Below are 26,830 nucleotides of genomic sequence, written 5' to 3'. Positions count from 1 at the left end.
GCATCTGTTCTACTGAATCTACACTACAAGCCACCATCGCAACTCGACAAAACAAGATCTGTCCCACTATGTTCAGTAAAATTGTCTACATTGCAAGTGCCCGAAAGCTTTTTTAAATGTTAATAGAGTAGGAAAGATGTAGTTTTGATTGTAGTTTTTTCAATGTTGATTCTGTGTTTAAAGCAGTGTTTATGTATTTATGTTCCAATGATTGGGCAAATCTATCACCAGTTCTTGTTCTGGAACCTCATAGTGTACAAAATAAGCACTGCCCTCAATCCTTTAGACTGTACGCCTTAAAAGCAAGTAAGATGGGCTGAGTGGATAATGTCAGTGTAGACTGTAAAACCTTGAGATCAGGTCAGTGTGTCAGCAACACGCAAGGCTAACTGAGTTTCCTGACTGTTTTCTTGCCTGTGTAGTGGGCGTTCGGTGCGTGAAGCAAGCTAGAGTAGGCCAACATAATCCTGAAGATTGGAATCAGTGGTTGGATCAGACTCTTAAGGTCAAAGCCACCAAACTGGTCTAATCAGCACATAATTACTCTGATTAAAGGGAGTGGCCGGGGAGACTTAAGGACCGAGCATCTGTCCATGGGCCTATGAGTGCTCAACAAACCCCTCTCCTTCCTGTCTTTACAGAGCAATACAAGTTAAGCTCAGCTTCTCGTAAGCAGCATCTTTAGTGGGGGACAGAGTCAATGCGGTCACAGAGTTTACATTTCAAGAAATCATTTCATTAATTGTTATTGTCTTGTTTTTCAGTGAAAATTTTAAACATCCTTTTAACAATATCAATTTATTTGAATCACATTGCATAAAATATTAAAACTTGCTTACTGAGAATATATATATATCTCAGTGACAAATAGCTTTTTCTTGTCGTCTTGTTTTAAAGCAGAAATCTAAAATAAATTTAAGTGATGCTTACTCTGAAAATAAGAAAAAATTAAATTAAAAAAATAAATTCTGAAAAAAAAAAAAGAAGCACGCCTTATTCTTTTTAAAAAAGTCTTAATAATTAACCAACTTTTACATCTCAAGCAAATGAGACAAAAAATATTGATCACTGTGTTGTACATAAATTATGCCAAAAAACATTTTCATCAAAAAACCTCCACATAATTCTGACTGGACACAAATTTTTTTTTATAATTTTTCACTTAAACTTCCAAAATATATTCCAAATAGCTATAGATAACAGATTTAGTTATGCAACTATATATATATATATATATATATATATATATATATATATATATATATATATATATATATATATATATATATATAGTGAGACATCGTCAGCACAACTTCCCTGAGAGTGAGGCCGCAGCTTCACTATTCTAGTTCTAGTTCTAGTTCCATTGCTAATTATGATTTATGATTTGCTCTTTCAGAAATAAAATCTATAAAAAAGAATAAATGAATAAAAAAAAAAATTATAAAAGCTTTGACTTATCAATTAAGCTTCAAAGTTTTAAATGATCAGAACTTCAAAGAGCCATAGCCTTCCATACAGCTAAAGGTGACACTGGTCAAACCAAGTGGTTTAACTGGATTAAATAATTTTCTCTCTATTTTTTTTTTTTTTTAACAAAACTACTTTTAATGCTACTTACTTTTACATATATATAATAGTATATATTCCATCTGGACCTGTTTATACCTTGAAGCTCCCATTTACATTTTCCACTGACGTGTAGATATGGAACAGTCCAAGTGTGAGCTACATCTATTTATAGACCTGTGGTAAAACAGAAGAGAAACTGGTTTTATTAAGTAAACAATTCTCATTCCCGTATGAAAAAAGTGTGGGCTTGTTATAATGTTGAACTGGTTTTTTGGTCATAATGCTTGTCACAGACTCTCCATACACAATGGCACATAAGTAATAGTTTTTATTAATAAAAGTACCACCTACGCACAATAAACATGGATAACCTTTTCTGTTTACCACAGGCTGAACAATGGCAGTATGGCACTGATAGCTGTTGGAAACACCTCCAGGTCAGAGTTCATCAAGCACTTGAAGAGATACAACAGCACAACCAACCAGGTGAGCTCACCTGCCTACTGAGGGAACTTACTGAACTCACATCAGCCAGACATGCAGAAAAAACCAGCCCACGCAAATGGAGTTAACAACCTCCCCAGCTTAAACAGAATTAGCATACTGTCAAGTCAAATTAGTCGCTGATTGTCAGCTTCCCACAAAACACTTTTCAGGCTAATACAGATTAGCCCTTTTCAAAAGCCTGTCTCTTCCTTTTTCTTAAGTAATCCAATCTAGAGCTGTTTGTTAACCCACATTCTATAAATAATCTGTGTATAAATAACAGGTTGTGGCGTTGACCTACTGCTACTGCTCTCCACTCTCGTGTGATTGTGCCGCAGAGTAAAGCGGTGTCAATTTCAGGGTTTCTGTGCTGTACTATTGGGCCTTTATTGCCCATTTTAAGAGAGCTTGTGTGTGTTCACCTCAGAAGCCAAGTGTATTTGAACTGTGGTTGAATCCGAAAAAAAAAAAAGCCTCATGCCTCAAGAAATTTATCAAAAATTTAGTCTATTTTTAAAACTTGCAAATAAATAAATAAATAAATGAAAACACTCTCATTTCAGTGCTGTGAAAAAATAATGTCTTTACATTATTTTAAATTGTAAAATATTCATATAATCATGGTAGTATTTAATTTAAACATGAGATATATACTGTGTTTGTGTGTGTATATATATATATACATATATATAATATATATTATTATATATAATATAATATTAACTTATATAATATTAACTTTTATATATATATATATATATATATATCTATATATACACATATATATGTAAAAAAAAAAGTTTAAAAAAGTACAATAATAAGAATCAAACAAAAAAATATAACTGAAAATAGGATTAAAAAACAACAAAAACTGAAATGTAAAACATACTTGCACATTACGATAATCAGAATTTAGGGGGAATGTGAAAACACAATGTTTCTAAATATAGGCTCCATTTTCGTTATGCAAAATGTAATTTCCTATCATTCGGGGGTGAAATGTGACTAGACATGTTTTTGTGAGATTTACAGTCAAAACAATTTGCATGTAAACTCAGAACAGGAACATTCCTGCAGTTGATGCGCATTGTCTGGGTCAAGCTTTACATCATGACTGCTGGGAGGATTTGGGTCAGAGCAAGTATTATTCTACCGTAATACTAGGGTTAATATGCATTGTTTACATTTAGTAAGAAAAAAAAAAGTGGTACTTCCATAAAATCTCTACAGTGAAATATAATAATGACTGCTAAGCCATTTATCAAATTAAGATTTTGATAAAGTACCTGGTTATCTGAATAAAAGGATACAGGATATGAAAGTCCATTCCTGGCTTGGTTCTGTATCCAGGTTCACTCCAGGTCACACAAACAGGACTGAGGTGAGTCGACGAGGATCAGCTGTTCATCACTGCCTCCTTGTGGACCTAAAGTAAACTACAGCCTCACATATGACAAACTAAACCATGCAAACCAATAAAATAATGCAATGCAGTAAAAAGTACTGTAATGCATTAAGTAGAATCTAATACACTCTTCTTTGACAATAATAGGATACCGAAATACGTATTTTGGTAATTGCCAAAAATATTGAAAGTGAGATTCTTCTTTATACTTTTACAGTTTGGATTCTCGTTTATTGAGACACAAACCGTAAAGGCTGTGAAGCTGCGACCACACTCTCAAGGAAGATGTGCTGACGATGTCTCAGAGAACGAGGAGTGCAATACAAAAACCATGCCCATCATCTCCTCTGAAGGAACATACCCCTGGAACATTGATGCAGATCTGTTGGAGGTCCCATCTGAACTCCTGATCCGGTAAAATGTCAATCATCGCAACTAATGGACAGCAGTAATCCATTAGAGGCCTTGTATTGTAGAGATTCTTAACCATAGTAAAATCACTATAATACACAACTTTGAGTGTGTTTTGTATTTTGCAAGCACAGCAATATCATAAAAGACAAATATTCAATGTTCTAGAAGGACAAAAGCATCCTAAAAGTATTATAAGACTAGCCCTAGTCAGAATTTTCCACTTTATAACACTGAATAAGTCACATCCCTATTTATTTGCAAAACAGTAGTCAAGATAGCCTCTGTATACTTGCACACGTTGAACTTCAGATGACCTGTGTATGCACAGGCCATGTTGTTTGAAGACACTACAAACACTATATGAGCAGCACTTGATTATAAAAAATCTCAATTCATCTTCTTAAAGCTGCAGAAAGAGTGACAGAAGAATAAACAGAACAGTGTGAGCTTCTAAGAAAAAAATGGAGGGACGTGTGCGTATATCAGATAAATTGTTGTAATGTTTAAATGTCCTGAAAGCTCTGTTTATTTTGCAGAGTTCACCCACAGCTCCTCACACTCTTTGGAGCAGACATGGAGGAGGCGGAGGAGGCACCGGTTAAATGCAGCTGTATCTGAACACACACAACCACATTAAAGAGAGATGTTGCTAGATAGTAGCGCTATGAGAAACTGCACAATGCACAATGTACATAGAACATTTTATGACAGAGCAAAAACATATGACACATAAAATATTCCAGTGCATAAGAATATAAATTAAACCAAAGTAAATTTTTAACAAAAGTTTGTATAATTTTTAAAGACAGGAAATGAAATGAAATGAAATGAAAATATTAAATTATTAAAAATACAGATTTTACACCATTCCCTGAACAGTGGGTTTTTTTTTTTTTTTTTGGACTTTGTATCTTTTATATTAAAAGCACTGACAAGCACCCATGTGGCTTCCCAAATCTAAAGATTATATCCAACATTTTTAGCATTGATTCTTTGATTCATACAACAACACACTCTTATGAGCAGGCCCAAGCAAAACCAGCTTTTCCACATTTTATGCACTGATTTTGTGAATAATGAAAAAAAAAAAAAAAAAAAAAACCTTTTTAAATATATAAATAAAAAAAAACAAAATATAGAAATTAAAATTATTTATAAAATGTATAAAAACAATAAAAATATAAAATAAAAATGTATTCATAAAATGTATATTAATTATTCTTTTTTATTTAGTTTAGAATTGTATTGTTTGTTTGTTTGAATATTTAGGAAATTTTATATTTAAAAAATGTTTTAACTTTAATTTCTAAAGACACAAAAAAAAAATAATCATACAAATAAATACATAACATAAAAAACAATCTGGTTTGGGCAATTAAATTCAATTAAAATTACAAAAACTAATTTTCTCTGTAATTTTATAGAATTTTTGGTTTGTATTTGAGTGAAAACTTTTAGCTTCAGCTTAGTTTTCATTCAAAAACTCCATTGTTTATCTATCTAATCAATTTATCAGTGCTTGTTTTTTATAAATGTTTTAATTTATAACCTTAAATATAACTTTTAGAGCTTTCTGCACGTGCAGATTCAGTATGGGCCTGCATATGAGTGAGAGGTGAACATGCGTTGTATATTTGTGGATTTTATGTCCTATAAATGAACACACACACTTAAGCAATGGCTGGGAGCCAGACACATGCCAATCCTGTCACTGTTCTGTAGCGCAGTATCGACACACAACAGCAGCCTCCTTTGCCCCGTTTCCATGGCACCCAGCCAGAGCACACAGCAAACACTCGCTCCTTCCATCTGGCGTCTCCGTTAAACTTCTAACTATTGAAATCAGCAGCGAGAGCTTGGGAAGAGAGAGAATGCGTGTCATTTTCTCCTCTTTTTTTGCAAGGAGAACCGATACTGCAGTGATGCAAAGGTGTGAAAACCCCATCGCAGCAATGTTGTGCTTCAGAAAGGGTGATGGAAAGTGCCAGAAAATTCTGTGTCACCTCTGTGAAGGGTATACTAACTTGCAGGCATAAAAGAGTGAGTCTCTCTTCAGATATACACAGGAATAACCTTAGTAAGAAAAGCTACAGCAGTGTGATTTCTCCTCTACAGCAGTCCATTAGCCAATATGTTGTTCAGTGATCATAGGCTCCGTTCCAAAACCTAGTGAGCTGCCTTGCAGTCTACAATCTAAATAGGTAGAATCCGAACTCAAATAGCACCTTATAAATTGTATTCGTGGTACTGCCTTAAAATGTGGCCATGCTTCCTACCTTTAGGAACTGCCTCCACACTTTAGAAAAAATGCTGCCTACAAAGGTTGCTCACTAGGTTTTGGAACAGAGCCGTAACGTTCTGTAGCGACAATACATTCTGAATCCTTTTCTCTCTTGGCACAACAGTCCCGGAGCGATTCATTGAGCACATGTAGTTTGTTCCATACTCTAAAGTGCATTGGCTTCATCCTGCTGACAGAAAATGGTAATTCTTTAGACAGTTTTTGTACTCTTCATCGCTTTGCGATAAATGTTCTCAACCATTACGGTTCATGGCCATAGGTTATCATGAGTCCAGCTCCTGATGTCAACAGAGCATTAGTCCTTCATGGTTTGTCTCTTCCATTCTGATTGGTTTTGTATGTGGTGTAAATCCCATATTATGACACACTTTCTTTCTTAGGTACATAGTCCCAACTGTCCTGTTCAAACTTCTCCTTCTTCAACTTCCGCTTAAAGAATCCAAGCTAATAAAAGAAAAAGAATGTATGATTGTCAATAAAGCAAAAGTACATTCAAACACAAAAAGCCTGCATTCAAAAGCAGCTGGACTGAGTAAGGTGGAAATGGATTTCACATCTGGATGGCACAAAACACTGAAAAAAATCTGCGTAATGCATCAATGTGCACACACACACACACACACACACACACATATATATATATATTTATTTATAAAAGCACTGCTTTGATGGGTTTTCCATCTTTTACCATGGTAAAGCCCAGCATGCTGTTAGTAAGCCCTCTACGACATACTGTATGTCTAAAAAATAAAAAAAATAAATCATATCTTTATATATTTTAGGTCTAGTTTTAGTGAAATCTTATGAACAATTTCTATGATCTTAATTCCCCGTGATTTGATGAGTCTTGCACGAGAATATGATGTTAAGTCATACTTGAGAAATTGTCATGTGATAAATACCTTCCAGAGGGCGAGGACAAGCAGTGCTAAAATGATCAGTCCAACGATCAGACTGGAAACTATTAGAAAAATCTGCACAGCTATCACAGGCTTATTGCTGTACAGAGCCTCCAAGAACACCTGAAACATTGCAAACATTTAAGTTCAATAATATTTTGTAAATCCAGCATCCCATTATGTATTCCTGGCATTAGAGCTTCAGACTACTTACTCTAGCAGAAACATCATCCTGTAATAGGAAGGTGTTGGCATCCTTTACTGGTGAAATGAGGTCAATCATGCCTTCTATCATCATGACAGCATGTCTTCCCTATAGGGGAAGTATTAAACATGTATTAAAGGTCATGTGTTTTAGTTGTTCTTTTAGATATAAAATTCAGGTTATCCATCTGTCAAACAATGGTTGGTCCATATTATCCTTATCTTCTCTAACAAATACTTACGGGACTCATCTGGAGAACCCTAGGGTTGAGCTCCACTTCCATAGTAATGGTAACTTCCTTTCCAACCTCCAAGTCCCCAAAGTGACACTCCACCATCCTACAGGTTTTATCTTCAGGAGCACAGAACTGCAGAACAACAGAGAGTGAGACCTTCTCATAACATTTACACTAAACACTCCATAACTCAATACTACGACAATTATGTTACCATTATGCGCTTGCTTTTTGGGGAGAAAAAGAATACAAGTTCTTGAATAAAGGGAGCTTCGGGGATGTCACAGTCATCAATAATCTGAACTGTATTGTTCCTCTGGAAGCAATGTCCAAGAGTTGTCTGCAAGACAAAAAACAGCTGAAGTTTAAGTAAAGATATGTACATATATGTATAGCATACATAAGCTAAGTTATAGGCGCTGTTAGGAATAGTTTATGTTTCTTCTGTGAATAAAGCCAGAGATGTCTGGCAGAGTGTCTGAACTTCAGTTTTCCATAAAAGGTAAGCAGATTGTGATTTATACTACCAAGCTCCAAAAAGAATAATAAAGCACCACAAATAATATAATAAATAATAAAGTGCTATATCTGAGGTTGAACAACAGTTCTGTGTGAGGGACCAATTAAATGTAAGCCATTGTCTACAAATAATCTTCCAAATCATGACATGTCAAGTTTTGCAAACTTAACACGTCATGATTTGTCACATGACATGCAAGAACCAATGCAATTTGGCCTCTACGATGTCAAATGTGCCATGAAAACACAAAAGTTGATCTTACACCATAAATCGCCATCCATTTCTTCTTCTTCTTCTTCCTTTTTTACATTTTTTAACAGTCTCTTATGCTTAACAAAACTGTTTATTTGATCGATGATACAGTGAAAACACTAATATTGTGAAATATTACAATTTAAAATGTTTCTATTTTAATATATTTTAAAATCAAATTCATTCCTGTGACGACAAAGCTACATTTTCCAAAAACAAACAAAAACAAGAATCATTTATTATTATTATTATTGTTATTATTAATCAGTGCTGACAACAGTTATGCTGCTTAATATTTTTGTTCAGTATTCTTTGATTAATACAAAAGTTAAAAATAACCAATTTTTAATAGAAATCTTTTGTAAAATTATGAATGTCTTTACTGTCACATTTAATCAATTTAATGCATCCTTGCTGAATAAAAGCATTAATTTCATTCATTTAGAAACAATCTTACTGACATATTTGAATATGTAAATCTCACCTGTAAATCGGTGATCCTGAATAGCTGGTATTTGTATGGCACCAGCATCAGAGGCAAGTCGATCTTTACTCTCGCATCAAGAGCTTTACTAGGACCCATATTTATCATCTGTAAGTTAATAGACAATTTAACAAAACAAACCATGTCAAATGATTCATTAGTGCTTAATGATATTGTTGTCTGTCTGATGAGCACTAAAATACCTTGTACGTATAATTGAACTTCTCAGGATAGCAGTCGACCGGCACAGACTCTTGTTCTCCAATAAGAAATGAAGTCGGAGAAACAAATCTGCAGAGGAGAGACGAAGAGACACGTCCCGTAATTTGGTCTGTTATTCTTCCGAAATCTATGGATTCATATTCATAAGCGAAACTTACCCGTGAACATTGAGGTCAACTGCATATCTCAAGGGCAGCGTAAGAACAGCCACATTGTCGTGCTGAAGATCTGTGTTCTCAAAGTTCTCGCTAAAACACACATTGGATTGGTTTACATTCATGATTGAGGAAAGTTTAAAATGCATAAATGCCAGAAAATGGCTCATAAAAAGGTGAAGTTCTTAGTTCTAAGAAAAGCTATAGCGGCATTTATTTGCAGACACCACTTAGTTTGATATTGCCCTAACAAAATGACATGTTAAGTGCAGTTTAAGTATCCAAATGCTTTTTGGTGTAGGCACTCATCTTTAGATCCACTGTTTTTCTTGTTTCTAACAGTAACACTGAAAGCACACGAAACCTTTGAGCGTGCTGTTTAATGCTTTTGTTTGTCTTTTTGCGTTCTGATCTTAATTTACAACCGTAAGCAGTAGCGAGATGCTCTCCACAAATGTTTACAATTGGCTCAGATGTCTTTGCATTTGTGTAAACCATTCTTTGTAATGAATTCCTCAGATCTGGGGCTGAGATCTCTGGATTTCTTACCTCGTGGCATTGATGTTAATACTAAGGTTTCCCGCGCTGCTGTTCTGCATCACATCTAGTAAAAAGGTGATGTTGATCTGGAAGAAAGCAAAGAGATGTTTATATTCCAGCAAGACATGGTGACAAACAAGCTCATTTATCTTCCATTGCTAAAGACGTTTACCTTTGAGAAAGGAGGGATGTATAAATTCCCAACATTGCAATCCAATCCGATGGCCACTTTATTCTCCTCTGCAATTTCACAGCTGATGTATTTATCTTCTAAATAATATCACAAATATTAAAGCACATCAAAGGCAATTAAAGGGCATTCAGCAATGCAAAGAGCTAAAAGCTGGCTGTCAGATATCTAAGACAGAACTGAACAAAATGAGGAATTACTGTGACAAAATTAAATTACCTCCAGCACTTTGATGAAATGCAGGTTGCTGGGAAACCTCAGGTAAAGTCTGGGTAGAAAAGCATCATCTCCAATGTTGACCAGGGTGGTGTTTAACATGATGCTTTTCCCGTTACCCAGAGCAAAGTATGGCATGTTCCTGTAGGACCTATTGGGAAAACAGTTATTTAAAATATAAATTATAAAAATATTAAATATAAATTAATCAGTTTCTATTTATTTTATAAATTAAACATTTTAATCCATATTTTATCCATTAATTAGTTTATATAATTTAGTGCGGATTAATTCAGAGTAAAGAAAAAATTCAGAAAATAATCATAATTATAATATTTCATTAGGGATTAAACAATTTCAAACACAGAAAATGTTACACTTAAATATTGAACAATATTTTAAAAACTGTCAGATGAAGGAAGAACAATATTATATAGAAAAATAAACATACACAGAATTTTAGTAATTTTAAAAAAGTGTCACATAAAGCTTATTATTAATTAATTTATAATTATATTCATATAATTATACCCTGTGCAATATTTGTTTACAAAGCCTTAAAATAATTTGTATTTCTCTAAGATCAGTGTAAATAAACTTTTCCCTAAAGAATGAATTAAGCTCACGTAAAATGATGTGTATGACAATTAAATACTGAGCCAAAATTTCACAATCCATAGCATAAGTTACTAAATTGAATATATTGTGGGAAATGGTGCAATAAAAAAAAATAATAATAATAAAAAAAAAATTCAGTGTCACTGCAACTTTAATCAGTTGCTTGCAATCAACTCTTCTTTAAATTTCATTTGAAATAAAGATAAGCACAATTAAAATGTTTTTTTTTTGTCTTTCTGATCAATCACATAACTAAACTGTCACTTGTTCAAATGGTTCTTAAAACAGTAAAAACAGTTCATTTTAAAATATTTGCAAGACTAATTATTGTAGAATTTAATGGGAAATGGAGCCAGTATTTTTCCTGCATGTGTTTGTGTGGCTTGTGCAGTGAGGGCTCAAGCCTGATGTTTTTCATCTAAACTAAAGGCACCAGGTGCATCTGGGAGAGTGACAAAACACTCACACACTTTCTGTCTCTCTCTTACACACACACACACACACACACACACACACACACACACACACACACACGCCTTATGAATAATCAGATCATGTATTATCACCAGTGGGTGAGGGGGGTCCATAAATTAGTTTGCATACGGCTCCAAACATGATCCAAAATGCTAATGTGCACACACACGCTTTTGCCTCAATTGGGCAAGTCCAAGAAATGTGATGCATAAAATGCATCGATATAAAGCTTTGGCTACTGTGCTTGCTGGTTTAATGGGTGAAATCATGAGGAGAGCAGATAATCTCTAAAGCCCTCCTGTTAGTCATGAACAACACCAGCACAACTAGAATATGTAAAGAGCTCTGTAGTTGCTTACTATGCGTTTGAAAAGGAAAACACTATAGTCAATAACACTATAATTATTAAAGTTTTAAGCTGTTGTATAACTGTACCCATTCACAACATATATAAGATTGCTATCAGTTATTGACAAAACTTTTACTCCCTCTGAAAGACTACAGTTGGGTAAATCATCAAAAAAAACAAAAAAAAAAAAACAAAAAAAAAAACAAAAAAAAAACACATGAAGCACATTTTAGGATTGTTAAGATCTGCATTGTGACATTATAAATTACATTTGTTACTATGATAAAAATTATCCTCCACAATTCTCATTACAATAGTGAAAAAAAAATGTAATTAGCTTCACTGAAATAATGTGAGAAAATCAGGATTTCTGGATGCAATATATTTTTTGAATTGTTTGTTTTTTCTTTTTTTCAACGAAAATCAGCATAAATTAAATTTTGTACAACAACTACTTCCATGATATATACATTCAATAGTAGTTTAAAAAAATAATATTATTATTAAATAATGTTAATAATAATTATGTAAATAAATGTAAATAATTATTATTATTTTACAGTAATCAGGTTATATATATATATATATATATATATATATATATTATATATATATATATATATATATATATATATATATTTTTTTTTTTTTTTTTTTTTTTTAAATAAAAGGATTTGGGAGCGAAAAAGTAAATTTTCTAGGAAAATAACTTGGCTGCACAAAATGTAAGTGGTCTTAAAACCAGCTTAATTCCATTTATTCATAATATTTTTCCATTTAATTTTGTGGTGTAACATGCAACAATTTATGAGAGATTCACCTAGTTAGCATAGGTTATGGGTTGATGACTTACTGCGGTAAAACGAAATGAGCAGAAACCTGCAGGTTGGTTGAGCAGTTTTCCCAGGAACAATATCTGGCAAATATGGTCTACAGAAAGATAGAAAGATTCCAAATCAAGACACATCATGACCTATAATGAGGTTAAAAAAGTGGCCACAGAAGTTAACGCCAAAAACAAAACAAAGATGGAGAAATGGAGAAAACCTGACCTTGTTTTTCACAACATTGGCCTGTTCATCCTTCTGCTGTAGAATAGGTTTGAGAGAAGGGAAGCCTCCTGAGTCCCTCTGTAGCACACGGTGCTCTCCAAGTTCATATTTCACCTCAAAATGGATGGGTGTGAAGATATCCCGGATGTCTTTCTGCACACAAGAGAAATAAAACATTTTAACAAGATGTTCTAAAGAAAATGACTGGCGCTTGTCTATTCAAAATGTAAAAATGCTGTTCTTTTTAACTTTCTAGTCATCAAAGAAATCAGAAAAAAAATATATATATATCATGGTATCCACAAAAATACGAAGCCACAAAACTGTTTTCAATATTGATAATAATTAAGCAGAAAACCAGCTTATTAGCATTATTTCTGAAAGATCATGTGATACTGAAGACTAATGGCTGCTGAAAAATCAGCTTTGCATCATGAATAAATTACATTTTAAAATAGGAAACATTTTAAATTCTACTAATATTTCATAGTATTAGTTTTTTTTTTCTGTATTTCTGAACAAATAAATGCAGCCTTCGTGGACATAAGAGTTTTTAAAAACATAAAAAAATCTTACAGTAGCGTATGTGATAGAGTTTGACTACACTTTTTTTTGTTTTTATTCCTCCCATCTTAATTTTCCTAACCTCAGTGCAGATAATTAATGCAGGTAAGGTTTGCTCTGTCAGCTGTGATGGCTGTCTCTAATTGGGGGCTCACTGGTTGGGAGTTGTCCTGTGGGGTCTCTCGGGCCTGTATTTAACTGCAGGGGAGATGTGTGACCGGGGTTTTGGAAGGCTCTTCCATGGCCAGTGTAAATGAGCTGGACTCCAGCCACAACAACAACCTCAGAGAGACGCTAATTTCTGCAGCAAAGGCGAAACTCAAAGTCAACGCTGTGAACTTGTATCCTTTGCTCAGAATGTGGCCGCTGAATTCGGTCATCCAAATGTGCGCACACGCATCTAGTGTGTCACCGGTATGTCTAATCTCAGGCATACAACCCAGACAGACAAGTGCTATTTCAAGAAACCTGTAAATGATTTTATAAGCTAACTGTTGTGGTTCACCTGTGTAGTAAAAAGGGCCTAAACTGGCTAAAATTTAGCAGGATAGTGCACTGCAGTGAAATGAGAAGCTAATATTTTTTGTAATAGAACTTTAATTAATTGTAAATCACCCTTTTGAGGTTGGACTCATTTTCAAGGTGGAACTTTACTTACAGCTCCATTTATGCATTTGGCTGATATTTTTAACAAAAACAGCTTCCACTGCATTCAAGGTACATTTGGTTCGTTTATGCACTGTTTGGGAGTCGAACCCATTACCTTGGTGTTGCTAACACCATGTTGAGCTACAGGAGTTACAATGTGGATAAAAGTGCCTGCCAAATGTGTAAATGTAAATGCAGATGTAGATGTCAAATTTTGTCCTGGTATTCTCACTTTAGCACTCTTAAAACAGATGCATATTTAGAACAATAATTTACTGGCCAGTCATTGCAATTAAATTATTCTAAAGGTTCATTTTTACATATTGAAGGACAAGACTAAATTATTAATCAACAGCATACAGCTTCAGTATTCAAAGCAGAAAAATATTTTACAGACCCCGTGAAATCCGAAGTAAAGCTTTGAGCCCATCTATGTCATGTAATAGTAAAAGTGGACAAGATTTTACTTTAAACAAAATATTCTCTGTCTCCTAGGAAAACAGATTCCTCTTGTATTAACAGACATACACTACTAATCAAATGTTTGGGGTCAGTAAGATTTTGTGTTTAAAGAAATTAATAGTTTTGCAATAATGCATTAAATGGAACAAAGATATTTATATTGTTACAAAAGATTTATATTTCAGATAAATGCTGTTCCTTTGAGCTTTCTAATCATCAAAGAGCCCTGAAAAATAAATCTATCACAGTTTCCACAAAAAAAAAATATTGAACAGCACAACTGTTTTAAACATTGATTATGATACAAATTTAAATAAGATAATGATTTCTTGAGCACCAAATCAGCATATCAGAATGATTTCTGAAGGATCATGTGACTGATGCTGAAAATTCAGCTTTGTCATTACAAGAATAAATTAGATTTTAAATAATATATAAATAGAAAACATTTATTACACATTTTCATAATATCTTTATTTTTGTTCAAATAAATTCTGCCTTGGTGAGTATAAGAGAATTTTTTTCCCCAAAAAACATTTAAAAATCTAATAAAAAACTTTTAAACTGGCATGTCTCAAAATTTCAGTCAAATTCTCTCTAGAATAACAATATATCTCTCACCAGTGTCGCCTGCATATTAGCAAGTAGCGACTGACATAAATAAGACTACTGGCTATGTGTAAAAAATAAAAGAGCACACCATTCAATACACCCACCTCAAACTTTCTGTTTCAATAGTAAATACAACAAAATATAACAGGGGCCGACAACCTTTCTAAAACACAGCACAAGGTGTCTGCCACATCTGCTTTGTGTTCCATTCATTACTCTTATTGCTCATTAATTAAGCTCTAAAAATACCACAAATATAGCAGCCTCTTTGTTTGGGTTTGCCTCTGACAGATAATCACACGTGTTTATGCCCATCGTCTCCATCAGCGGCCATTAATAACAGCGAAGCTGTACAAAGGCCTCCATTAATTACTGTGTAAAACATGAGCTGGATCAGATGGCCCTGATTACAGGAAGAGACAGAGGGAGAGGTGTCCAGAGGGGCCCACCAAACACCTGGAACATTCACTCATACTCACAGAGCCATCTATCTGCACTTTATCAACTGTCTAGGTCTCTTTCTGTACCGTCCTCCCCCACACCATCCTGCCTGGCTCTTCCTCTTGTTCGCCATCAGCGACAACCTGCTATCAACTCCAACAAACTATCTGTAAGAGCCTCTTTATCATCTCGGCCTCCTGTGTGGAGTCACGCTGTAAACCTAGAGAGAGAGTCACACCACCTGGGCCTCTCAGAGAGGCTGATTAACTCGAGCATGAAGAGGAGAGTGACGTGGGCGAATCACAGCTGTTAAGTCCACGGGCTTGAGTCTGAGTCAGCACTTCTGTATAGAGTGTTTAAGTCTATAACACACAATGTGGGCCGTTCAAAGAAAATGTCTAGACACATCTGGCTTTTCAGGTGCATTCAAAACATACCTGTCAACAGTTGGGTACCAAAATAAGGGGGGGGGGGGGTTCGGTTATGGGGAAAGCAGATTCAAAAGTAACAATTTTTATGTATTACATTATATTATATTATTTTTATATTAATTTAAACATTTATTATCAAACAATTATATACATTTAATAACATAAATATACTGTAGTGTACAGTAGGCTTTTATAATTCATTATCTTCTTGTCAATCCACCAGTTCACATTTACAACTGCTTGTTTTCTGCGTAAAAATAAGGGTCGTTTTTGGCTTTGGTCTAAACAAAGAGCAGAAGGGCTTATTGAAAAATGCAAATTCATTCTCTGCCAGCAGGTGGCACCTTTCGTCAGGAATATAGCCGTTTCCCCATTAACCGCAGTAAACAAAGCAGCGCATCACCTGACTTTGAAACTTGCAGCGCTTATATTTAATCAATTAAATAGCCTTTTGCAGTGTAAGCTACATCTCATTATACATGTGAACATACATTTACATGTATATTTAGTTTTTTTTACTGGAGCACAACCTGAGTCTTCTCCTCTCATTTCTACCAGTGATCATTGTTTCCTTCCCGTTTCCTCAACACTGTATGCAAGTGTTGTTATTGTTAACTAAAATGTATAAATCATCTTATATATGAAATGAAATATAGCTGAAATAAAATATAAATATTTGATAAAAAAAAAAAACTAACTCAAAAAAGTGAATTATAGAAGTTAAATACACCATTTTTTTCCCATAAAATGTACAGCAATTTGCTTATGAGTAAAGTGATAATGTGACATGAACAGAGTGTCGCACCTTCATGAAGGCCTGGTGGGTGGCACAGGTGAGCTGCTCATGCTTGACCTTCACTCTGCCCGCTGTAACATTGGATGTGCCATTTCCAATGAAATAAAAACGAGAAGGGAAGCCATCTTTGTGGTGAACATCAGTTGTTATGTTGTACTTCAGTTCTGCACAGGAAACAGCAAGACATTCAGAGACAAAGTTACAGCCAGACACTGACAACCTGTTAAATCTTCAGAGCATTCAGAAATTGAATTCAGAAATTCAGTATCATCTTGTGGTGAAACTCGGGGTTTATGACGGAATGTTCAGGGGAGTTGTAAGGAGCTGAAAAACAGATTGTCCATGCAAAACTAAATTAAATAGTATATATTCTTAAATGCACAAAATTGAAAGAAATCAAAATCTAACAGATTCCTCAGATTCTACATACAAAATGTTTTCATTATTTTTATTAAAACATTTGAGCATTGAGGTCATACAGGTTGGCAGCCAAAATGCTTTATGCAAATTCAACAAAAAATTGGTTATAAATAAAATAGGGCTGTCAAATGATTAATCAAGATTAATCACATCCAAAATAAAAGTTTTGTTTACATAATATATGTGTGTATACTGTGTATATTTATTATGTATATATAAATACACACACATGCATGTATATTATTTAAGAAGAATATGTTTTGTTTTATATATTAAATTATTTTATTATAATATAAAATATAAGAATATAAATATATAAATGTATATACATGTAAATATTTTCTAAATCATATAATTTATGTGTGTGTATTTTATATATACATAATAAATATACCCTGTACACATACATATATTATGTAAACAAAACTTTTATTTTGGATGTGATTAATCGTGATTAATCATTTGACAGCCCTAAAATAAAATAACACCCGTTTTTAGATAATCAAATGAATTAAATCCTTTACAAATGAAAAGTACTTTATCTCATTTGATTATTTTCTTTGTACTGAATGCAAATCAGTTATTCATTACAAACAAATGATAATATAGCATGAGGGCAAAAACAGAACTACACAACTATAAAACGGATAGTTTTGACTCTGAATTCTGATTGGATGAGCTACATTCAAAGCCATTATGAAGTTCTTGTGTGACTGTGAACAAAAACTAAACAGTTCTACCCTTGTTTGGGAAATCCCGCTCTTTATTATCCCACTGTTAAATAACACGCAGCAGTCCTGTAAACTGACAGATATACAGATAAATCAATCTACTGTGGTATAAACGCTATAGCAAAATCTCTGGGTGGCATATTTCTGCTGTCGCTGCGTCTTATCAGTTTCAAAATTATGAGTATTTGTCATCAAGCACGGCTCTGTTGTTTACTATTTGGTCAGTGAGTGTCGCTCTATCAGTGAAGGCAGGCCTTGACACACACCCTGAGCCCTCTAACCGCCACAACAAAAGAGGGGATGTGGGGCAGAGATAAAGAGCTGGGAAAGATGCACGTGCTGAAAAGACGAGCCAACGCACAGCCACTCGCAAACAAAGAGTTTGAGCCCAAAACGTTCATCCTTAAACACTGTGTACTCAACTCTGAGAGCATGTGTGCAGACCCGCCAAGCTTGGAATTATTTTTGGAGTAGCATCAGTATGATGGGACGGGACACAGGGTTTGGGGGAGGGGTTTCATATATTATAGCTACTATCAAAATCGTAATTGCACAATGTGCAAAATGCAAGATTTAATGTTAAATATTTTCCAACGGTTAGCAGGTCTGCACTCAGTCACACACACATTACACATCAGTTAATCCTCCATGCTTGTTATTTGGGGAATGAACTCTTCTTCTTTTGCTGTTGCTTGATTTGAGTACTGCGCGTGTAGAGTAACAAATCGTACCAGTGTACTTTGAGGTCAAAATTCGTACCCACTATGCAAAATACGTACAGATTGCTACATGTGAGAAGCTCAAAATATCATATCGCATCACTTCACATCGCATCTCTAAAAGTCAGATAGTACTGCAAGAAGTTTCAGAATTTTCTTGTATCACTCTAGGGTTTTACTGCACAAATACTGTGGATTTGGGGGAATTTTAAGTCAAAAGTACAGTTTTCCAAACACTTTTTAACATAAGATTATATCCAATGGGTATTACTGTCTTACCTATGTTTCCCGGGATTTGTTTTCCTCGGACTCTGAAGCACACCATAACATTGATACACACGGCAGGAAGACCATTTTCAGTGCATTGAGCTATGGACCGGTTCAAGCTCTCAGGCAACAACATGACAGCATCCACCTTCACTACTGGACGCGTTCTGAAACAACAAGAGTTAATGGGTTAGTCGTCAAGTCAAAAAAATTAACAGTGGAGGCCAGGGCTATCTGGAGATTTTGTCAAATTGTATGACTGGTATTTTTAATTTATATTTTATTACATTTTTTCTTTATCTTTCTTTATCTTCTTTTCAATTTAAAGTGTTATTTATTTATTTTTATTTTTTTATTAAATTTAGTTGACCAATTTAACGGTATATAGATTTTTAATGGCAGGTTCCCACTGTGACAACTTACCCCATATAACAACATCCCATGCCTGCTGAAGTGTCTATTTTACATTTCAAAATGGTGAAATGGTTTGAAAATTCATGTAAATATAGCCAAGACTATATAATAGAGCTTATACAGACTTTAACACAATAGTCTCCCTGAATAATATTCACTAGGATAAAAAAATAATGTAACATGCAGATTTTGGGCATTTTCTGCGCTGATTTTTCAAGACATTTTTTCAGAATACTGTGGAATGTATTTAAATGTGCTAAAGTGAGTTTTATTGGTAACTGAAAATATAATAGATATAGATTACATGTAAAAAACACAGGAGTTATGCAGGAACAAATTCCTACAGCTAAAACTAAATCTTAAAGCCTGAAGTTACCAAAGCAAATATGTGTTAAAAATGAATCTGCTGTTTTTACCTGAACACCACAGCTGAGTCTGACAGGAAAGCTCCCACTGCAACATCTGGACAGGAACATAAAAGTCCCATAAAACACACCTGACTAAGTTCTTGTTTCACACAATTCTAACTCACCAGTCCACAGATATTCTTTAAAATATTAAACATTTCTATAAACAATTTTACCACACAGTGTATTGTGGGAAACAGTGTTCCACAAACTGTGCTCTAATTGCATACACCACACATGTGGAAAAAGTTATAGGCAATCATGGTATTTCATTCATACAGAAAATCTGCATACTGTTCATAGGATACATACTACTTTTTTACAAAACAGTATGTAGCACTTAACCATTCTTTATCTGTGCTTTTTCTCTGCCTTCAAAAAGTTTACTATTTTAAGACAGGAAATAGAGCCTGAGAACAAGTTCTGACACATCTGACATGAACATGACCTTTCAAAAAGAAAGAAAGAAAGAAAGGAAGAAAGAAAGAAAGAAAGAAAGAAAGAAAGAAAGAAAGAAAGAAAGAAAGAAAGAAAGAAAGAAAGAAAGAAAGAAAGAAAATTAAATCATAGGACTGCGTCAGCTTGATTCCGTGATACATATTCAGAAAGCACATCACAGTTGACACCCATGGCATATTTGATTTAAAAAAAGGCTGATCTGAAAACATGTGGCAACATGCTGTTTCCTTTAAAGAGGTGTTATAATATGGCCATGTACATGCTTTCTAAATACGGTCCCTGATCTTCATTTATGCATGCAACGTTTGCTTGTTTTCGGAAGTAGCAACCACATTTGAGAAGTGAATTCACTTCCAAAAAGTCAGGGAGTGATGACCACATTTATATTAAATACTGTACAAGTAGTGTACACAGAACTGAATAACTATACAGTATGTTGAGGCAGTAACATCACTCTCTTTTAGGCACTAATAACTCGTCTGAGGTCTAATTCACTGTATTTCCTGTCAAAACACCAAACAGGTACACTACCTTCAAAAGACTGGGGACAGTAAGATTTCTTTTTAAGTCTCTTATGCTCACAGAGGCTGCATTTATTTGATTAAAAATACAGAAAAAGCAGTTATATTGTGAAATATGATTACAATTTAAAAAGAACTATTTTCTCTTTTAATATATTTTAAAATGTAGTTTATTCCTGTGATGCAAAGCTGAATTTTCAGCATCCATTACTCCAGTCAGTGTCACATGATCCTTCAGAAATCATAATATGCCAATTTGGTGTGCAAAAAAATGAAAATAGTTTAATATTTTAATATACAGTGCTGTTTCCTATTTTTGCAGAAACCATGAAACTTTTTTCAGGAACCTTCGATGAATAAAAAGCTAAAAAGAACAGCATTTATTTAAAATAAATCGTTTGTGACATTATAAATGATTTTACTGTAAATTTTGAAAAACAAAAATAATGCATCCTAAAAAAAATAAAAAAAAAAAAAAAAACTTATAGAACGTAATGTAGGCTGAACTAGCCATTCATGCTTTCTGTTTACAGAGGAAACATATCCTATTCATGTTTTGTGCTAAAAACGTTACCTGGATAATTGTTGCTATCAATATCAACTCCTCCAGACACTGACTGGCCAAACATCCTGAGGTTTTTCCCCAACAAAGAGCCTGTTATTCTCTGCATTGAAGAAAGCACAAAGACAGGATTCAGAAGATATTTAGATTCAGCACTTGGCACATTAAATGCTAATGGAATGGTACTGTACTTCAAGAGACATGCAAATGATCACCAGTCACAGTTTATTCTGCAATAATGACCAGATGGCTGCATATTGTACCTTAATTTTTTTTCAATTTGCAGACAAATTTATCCTAAAGTACTTACATTCAAGTTACATATTTGATTTGTTTGTGTTACATGGGAATCAAACCAATGACCTTTGACACTGCTAGTGTGCCATGCTCTACAATTACTGGAAAATCACAGTACAGTTACAAGACCACAAGAGCTGCTGCTAATCACTACAAACATCCTGTATGTAATCATTTTGGCCTGAAGTTAATATAATTAGATGAAGTTCTCCCTAAGCATTTGCTTTTATAACTGGACTCTCATGATTCGGATTTGTCTAGTTCTGATCACTTGAAACTATATGTGGAGAGAGAGGGATTTCAGGAAATGACTGCAATTAGACCGAACGCTTTCCTCTTAGTACTCCAGTGTGGAAGAAAGAACAAGAAAGACTCAAAACAATAGGGCAGTTCGCACAGGATGGGGAGGACTGCTCAGGTCTGACCTTTCCCGCCTCCGTTTCATTCTTCCCTGCCCATAATATCAGCATAAACAGCAGCTGGAGAACGTACTTGAGAGAAACTCCGTGCAATACCACTTCTCCTCCCATTGTAGATATATATAGCACCACACAGATCGTTCTCCTGAGGGGCTCCAATGGCCACATCTGAAACAAAGGCATTGTTGTGTTAGCTTTGTTCCAAAACCTAGTGTTCAGTCTACTTAGACAACATTTTAAGACTTTTACAAAATGTAGGCAGCATAGATATGCAACCTTCTAAGGTATACCATTCAAAAGTTGGGTAAGATTTTTAAAATGTTTTTGAAAGAAGTCTCACCAAGGCTGCATTTTTTGGATAAAACAATTACAATAAAAACAGCAATAATGCGAAAAAAAAATTTGTAATAAAAAAATAAAATAAATATATATATATATATATATATATATATATTACAAATGAGAAATGAATGAATATAACTTGAATGAAATGATTATTACATGACAAAGCTGATTTTTCAGCATCATTACTCCAGTCTTCAGTGTCACATAATCCTTTATATAATCCTAATAATTCTAATATGCTGATTTTGTGCTTAAGAATTCTTAAGAAGAAAAATTATAATAAATGTTGAATGTTTTTGTGGAAAAATTCTTTGATGAATAGAAATTTAAGAAAAACAGCACTTATTTGAAATCTTTTGAATGTCTTTACTGTCCCCTTTGATCAATTTAATGCATCCTTGCTTAATAAAAATACTAATTTATTTAATTTCATCTTTAAAAACAAATTAATATCCCCAAACTTTGGAATGGTATAGTACATTATTTTGGTCAAATCGTTAAATTCTAACATAGCATTGCATATACTGTATTATATAATATGATATACATATGATATATTATTCATAAAAAGGCATTCCCATTAAGTACTGCTAGCTCAGTGAAAGCACTCATTTAATAGAAATCATTACAAATATACATACTGTACAATCCATGCAATATTGACAAGAACTAATAAAACAGTTTAGTATAACTACAAATCAATTTAGTGTGCTAGATATTTGTAATTTTATTAGAATATCACATAGTTAGTATTTTTTCTCAGGAGGTAGCTGCCCATGTAGGTAATAGGCAGCTCACTAGATTTTATAACAGACCAGATTCGAATCATGAAATACTTTATTTATATAATAATTTTGGTTTGAAAAACAAATACTTTTTTGCTGACGCACTGGCACTAGTCAGTAACAATATGACACTGTGACAAGTAAGTTCAAATATGTGTGAGTGGGTGTGTTTGCACTCTTTTAACAGCAATTTTACTCTTTTTTACTATTACTATTATAGTAGTTTAGCAGTTGTTCCTTCTGCTCATGTTCTGTCTCTAAACCACACACACCGCTCTACCAAGAAATTCCAAGATCATCTCCAAATCTGATTCAGAGATTAACCAATATCCATATATAGCCATGAAACCACTCTAATGTGAAGATGGGGGTTTCAATGACAGAAGACAGGCTTTGAAATGTAAGAAGAAATAAAATGATGAAGTGAAACTTTGAGGTTTACGTCAAACCTTGCTTGCTGAAAAAAAAATCAAACCCTTCTAAGGACAACATTAAAATACAGCAAAACATGATACAGCAACATTTGAAGTTAGTCAAATAAAGCAATTCAGCATGAGAAATGTACAAACTGAGAAAGTTTATAAACAATCCATAAATGTGTTAGACATACAGTACTGTACCTGGATATCCGTCATCATCAATATCACCAAGGTTCACAATGGTTTCTCCAAAACGTGCTGCGTAGGAGTCACTCCCAACTAATTCAAAGTCTGCCTCTTTCAATTTAGCCTGAGAAAAAGACACAGTGATATTAAGGATATTTTCAAGAGAAGCAGATACACAACTGTTTACACTCCAATTAATCATAAATAAAGTCTCTCATCGCAGTAATATATTGTTTACACTATGCACAAATGACTGCAATGCACTAGTTTTACAATCTTCTCACAGACAAAGGCAAAAGCCCTTCAACTGTGACCAGAAAATGTGCTTTTGCTAGAGGTGCAAAAACAACAACAACAACAACAACAAACAAGGCAGTAAATGGTGACAGTGAAGCAGTCACATGTGAAATGTTAAAAGCATGGTGCTTTGTGATGTACAGTAGGTGGTTAATTTTTGACATTATGGGAAAAGGAAACCTGTTCTACTGGTATGTCCTTGGTGGTCACGATCAAAGCCAATATACATACTTTTACACTGAACAAACAGCAAAATAAGATAAGACAGTTTGTAGATGTGTCACTTCATCAAATGCATTACAATGGAAATACCTTCCTAAAATTACCGATATAGTTAGGAATATATGGGTGAATCTCATCAAACCCATCAAGAACATATTCCATGGCAAAAGCTTTATGGTTTAAAAAATTAAGCACATTTTCTCATCATCCCTTCACATTATTTTTAGAGATGCAAATTGTCTAAATTTATATATAAATAAATATTATTTGGAAAATCAATATATAATATAAAAGATATTAAAATTATATATTTATTTTAGGGCTGTCAAAATGATTAATTGCGACCTATAATAAAAGTCTGTGTTTACATAATATATGTGTGTTTATTGTGTATATTTTATATGTATATATAAACACACACACACACATATATATGTATATATTTAAGAAATATTTACATGCGTGTTTATATTTTTATATATGATTTATATTATATATAAACATAAACATTATTACTTTTATTTCTTAAATATATATACACATGCATGTGTGTGTATTTATATATACATATAAATATACAAAGTACACACACATACTGTTTGTTAACACAAACTTTTATTTTGCATGCAATTAATGACAATTAATTAATTTGACAGCCCTAATTTATATATTTATTATAAAATATTACATTTATATATGCATTATAAAATATTAAATGTATAATATAATATAATATAATATAATATAATATAATATAATATAATATAATATAATATAATATAATATAATATAATATAATATAATATATATAAACAAACAAAAAAAACAATATTAAAAAACATTAAATGTATAAATATATAAATACTATAATATAATATAATATAATATAATATAATATGATATAATATATATATAATATAATATAAATATAATATAATATAATATAATATAATATAATATAATATAATATAATATAATATAATATAATATAATATAAAAATAGTTAAACAAACAAAAAAACAACCATCATTTTATTGCTTTTATTTTTAGGGTAAACAATTTTTGTGAGATAAACCCATAGGTATGCATCAAAACATAATTAAACAATAAATCATGTCACTGTCTCACCTCTCCCTGGTTTATGTAGACGTGTACACGTCCCTCCTCCCTCACTGAGCTGAACATAGGCGCCCCAACCAGCAGATCGGACAGTCCATCTGCATTCAGGTCAACAGCACATACACTAGCTCCATAATAAGAGCCGAGCTGTGAACAGAAGCGAACATCACTATTGCGTTCATTCAGCTGGAACCTGGATACCTCACGAACACTTAAAATTCTTGAAATTTCTTACCTTCTTGCCCTTGGTTTTTGCAACAATTTTCAAAGTGTTGCCATTAATCCTGAATATGTAGGCCTGGAGTTAAAGACAACACAGGAATATGGGAAATGGGAACTATAACACACACCAGCCTAACAGTGGATTATATATGCTTGTGAATTAAATACATTTAAGTATAGTTTCATCACAAATATGAATGGTAGCTCCCTGACAACTTTTTTTTCCAGTCTCTGTTTCTTTGGTAAAATCATCAGACCGTTACTCACAAAACTCATAAACACTGCAAACTGAGCACATCTGCAAATAAAAACCTACTTCCTCTTCCGCACAGATGGAAGAAGAGTTCAGTTTAACTGATTTACTGTTCGCAACTGCCTACAGAGTAGATGTCAAGAGGGTCTCATACCTAAATCCATTTATACACAACTACTGATATTCAGTATAGGATATTCAGAAGATTGTTATTAAGCTACAAAATCCTACAGGTGTTGGCAAAATTCTCCTTTTGCTCCAGAAAATTTCTTGCACAGCCTAACCAAACTAGAGAACTGCAACATTAAACTATTTCAAAATAGGGTCTTTTCTAATAATCAGATAGGTGAAGATGATGATGGTGGTGGTGTTAACCCTTACTTTACCAGTCTGTTCATGCTGGGGAGCACCACCCACTATCTCAGTGCTTTGAGGGTCTAGAAAGTGTCCAGCACTAACTGCATAACCTGATGGAAAAAAAAAAAAACGCATTGTGATGAAATATCTTAACTGCCCTTTTAAAGTCTGTAAAAACACTGCAAAAACTGTAATAAATAAATAATAATAAAGCAATTATTTAAAAAGTCTATATCTTCCTAATCTTCCTAATTATGGGTAACTAAAACTTTAAATAAAATAAACATTAACAGAAATAAACAAAATATAAAAATTTTATTGAATATAAAAATGTATAATATTTTATTTCAGCTAATTGCCAAGTCAGCATTTCTCATTTTCATGTAGTTTAACTTGATGTACTTAAAAAATACTAAAATTTAAATAAAATAAAAAACTGTCCAGACATATAAAAAAAGAAAGAAAACTAATATAAATGACAATAAAAAGCACAACAAAATTTAAAATGAAAATGTAAAATATAAAAAATAATTCAAAATATTAATAAGAACTGATTTACTACTTAATACTAAAATAACACTGTTCAACTAATCTTTACAAGTTACTCTTGTATCTTCATTAAATTGAATATTAAATCACATGTGTGGCTTGAATGAAAACTCTTAATTTAGATCACTTGTGATTACTGTAAAATGATTTTTTAAAGTCATATTACAGAAACTGCTTCACAACAAGCTATTTCTAGCTGATGAAATAAAAATATAGACTTTAAAAAAAAAAAATTATTAGTCTACATGACTTTTCAGGCTTGCAATTTGCTTGAAACAATGTGTAGTGTGAAAAGTGGTATACAAATAAATGTGAT

At 33.2% G+C, this 26,830-nt stretch overlaps 2 protein-coding genes across 7 annotated transcripts in view; one reads left to right on the top strand and one right to left on the bottom strand.

The window, feature by feature from the left end:
- Window positions 1–4,735, top strand: part of LOC109084621 (ceramide kinase-like protein) — a 55,580-nt gene extending 50,845 nt beyond the window's left edge. The window contains 3 exon segments of the mRNA XM_042764208.1: window positions 1,962–2,058; window positions 3,681–3,877; window positions 4,414–4,735. Of these exon segments, the coding sequence (XP_042620142.1) occupies window positions 1,962–2,058; window positions 3,681–3,877; window positions 4,414–4,495 (376 nt within the window). The 3' untranslated portion in view covers window positions 4,496–4,735.
- A 771-nt stretch (window positions 4,736–5,506) lies between these two features.
- The window catches only part of itga4 (integrin alpha 4), a 47,601-nt gene continuing 26,277 nt past the window's right edge, over window positions 5,507–26,830 (bottom strand). For all 6 annotated transcript variants that reach the window (XM_042764204.1, XM_042764206.1, XM_042764207.1 and 3 more), the window contains 22 exons: window positions 25,990–26,075; window positions 25,369–25,431; window positions 25,143–25,280; window positions 23,511–23,619; window positions 21,834–21,928; window positions 21,057–21,147; window positions 19,512–19,557; window positions 18,694–18,848; window positions 16,554–16,708; window positions 12,591–12,743; window positions 12,392–12,468; window positions 10,101–10,248; window positions 9,864–9,962; window positions 9,701–9,777; window positions 9,155–9,244; window positions 8,978–9,065; window positions 8,775–8,882; window positions 7,733–7,858; window positions 7,525–7,650; window positions 7,293–7,391; window positions 7,082–7,201; window positions 5,507–6,623 (listed from right to left, as the gene is read on the bottom strand). In XM_042764204.1, the coding sequence (XP_042620138.1) occupies window positions 6,537–6,623; window positions 7,082–7,201; window positions 7,293–7,391; window positions 7,525–7,650; window positions 7,733–7,858; window positions 8,775–8,882; window positions 8,978–9,065; window positions 9,155–9,244; window positions 9,701–9,777; window positions 9,864–9,962; window positions 10,101–10,248; window positions 12,392–12,468; window positions 12,591–12,743; window positions 16,554–16,708; window positions 18,694–18,848; window positions 19,512–19,557; window positions 21,057–21,147; window positions 21,834–21,928; window positions 23,511–23,619; window positions 25,143–25,280; window positions 25,369–25,431; window positions 25,990–26,075 (2,336 nt within the window). In that variant the 3' untranslated portion in view covers window positions 5,507–6,536. The remainder of the gene's footprint in view (window positions 6,624–7,081; window positions 7,202–7,292; window positions 7,392–7,524; window positions 7,651–7,732; window positions 7,859–8,774; window positions 8,883–8,977; window positions 9,066–9,154; window positions 9,245–9,700; window positions 9,778–9,863; window positions 9,963–10,100; window positions 10,249–12,391; window positions 12,469–12,590; window positions 12,744–16,553; window positions 16,709–18,693; window positions 18,849–19,511; window positions 19,558–21,056; window positions 21,148–21,833; window positions 21,929–23,510; window positions 23,620–25,142; window positions 25,281–25,368; window positions 25,432–25,989; window positions 26,076–26,830) is intronic.

This window comes from Cyprinus carpio, chromosome A9 (genome assembly GCF_018340385.1).
Source record: "Cyprinus carpio isolate SPL01 chromosome A9, ASM1834038v1, whole genome shotgun sequence".
Taxonomy (NCBI): domain Eukaryota; kingdom Metazoa; phylum Chordata; class Actinopteri; order Cypriniformes; family Cyprinidae; genus Cyprinus; species Cyprinus carpio.
Note: the sequence above shows the minus strand (reverse complement) of the source record. Positions and strands in the feature narration are given on the sequence as shown.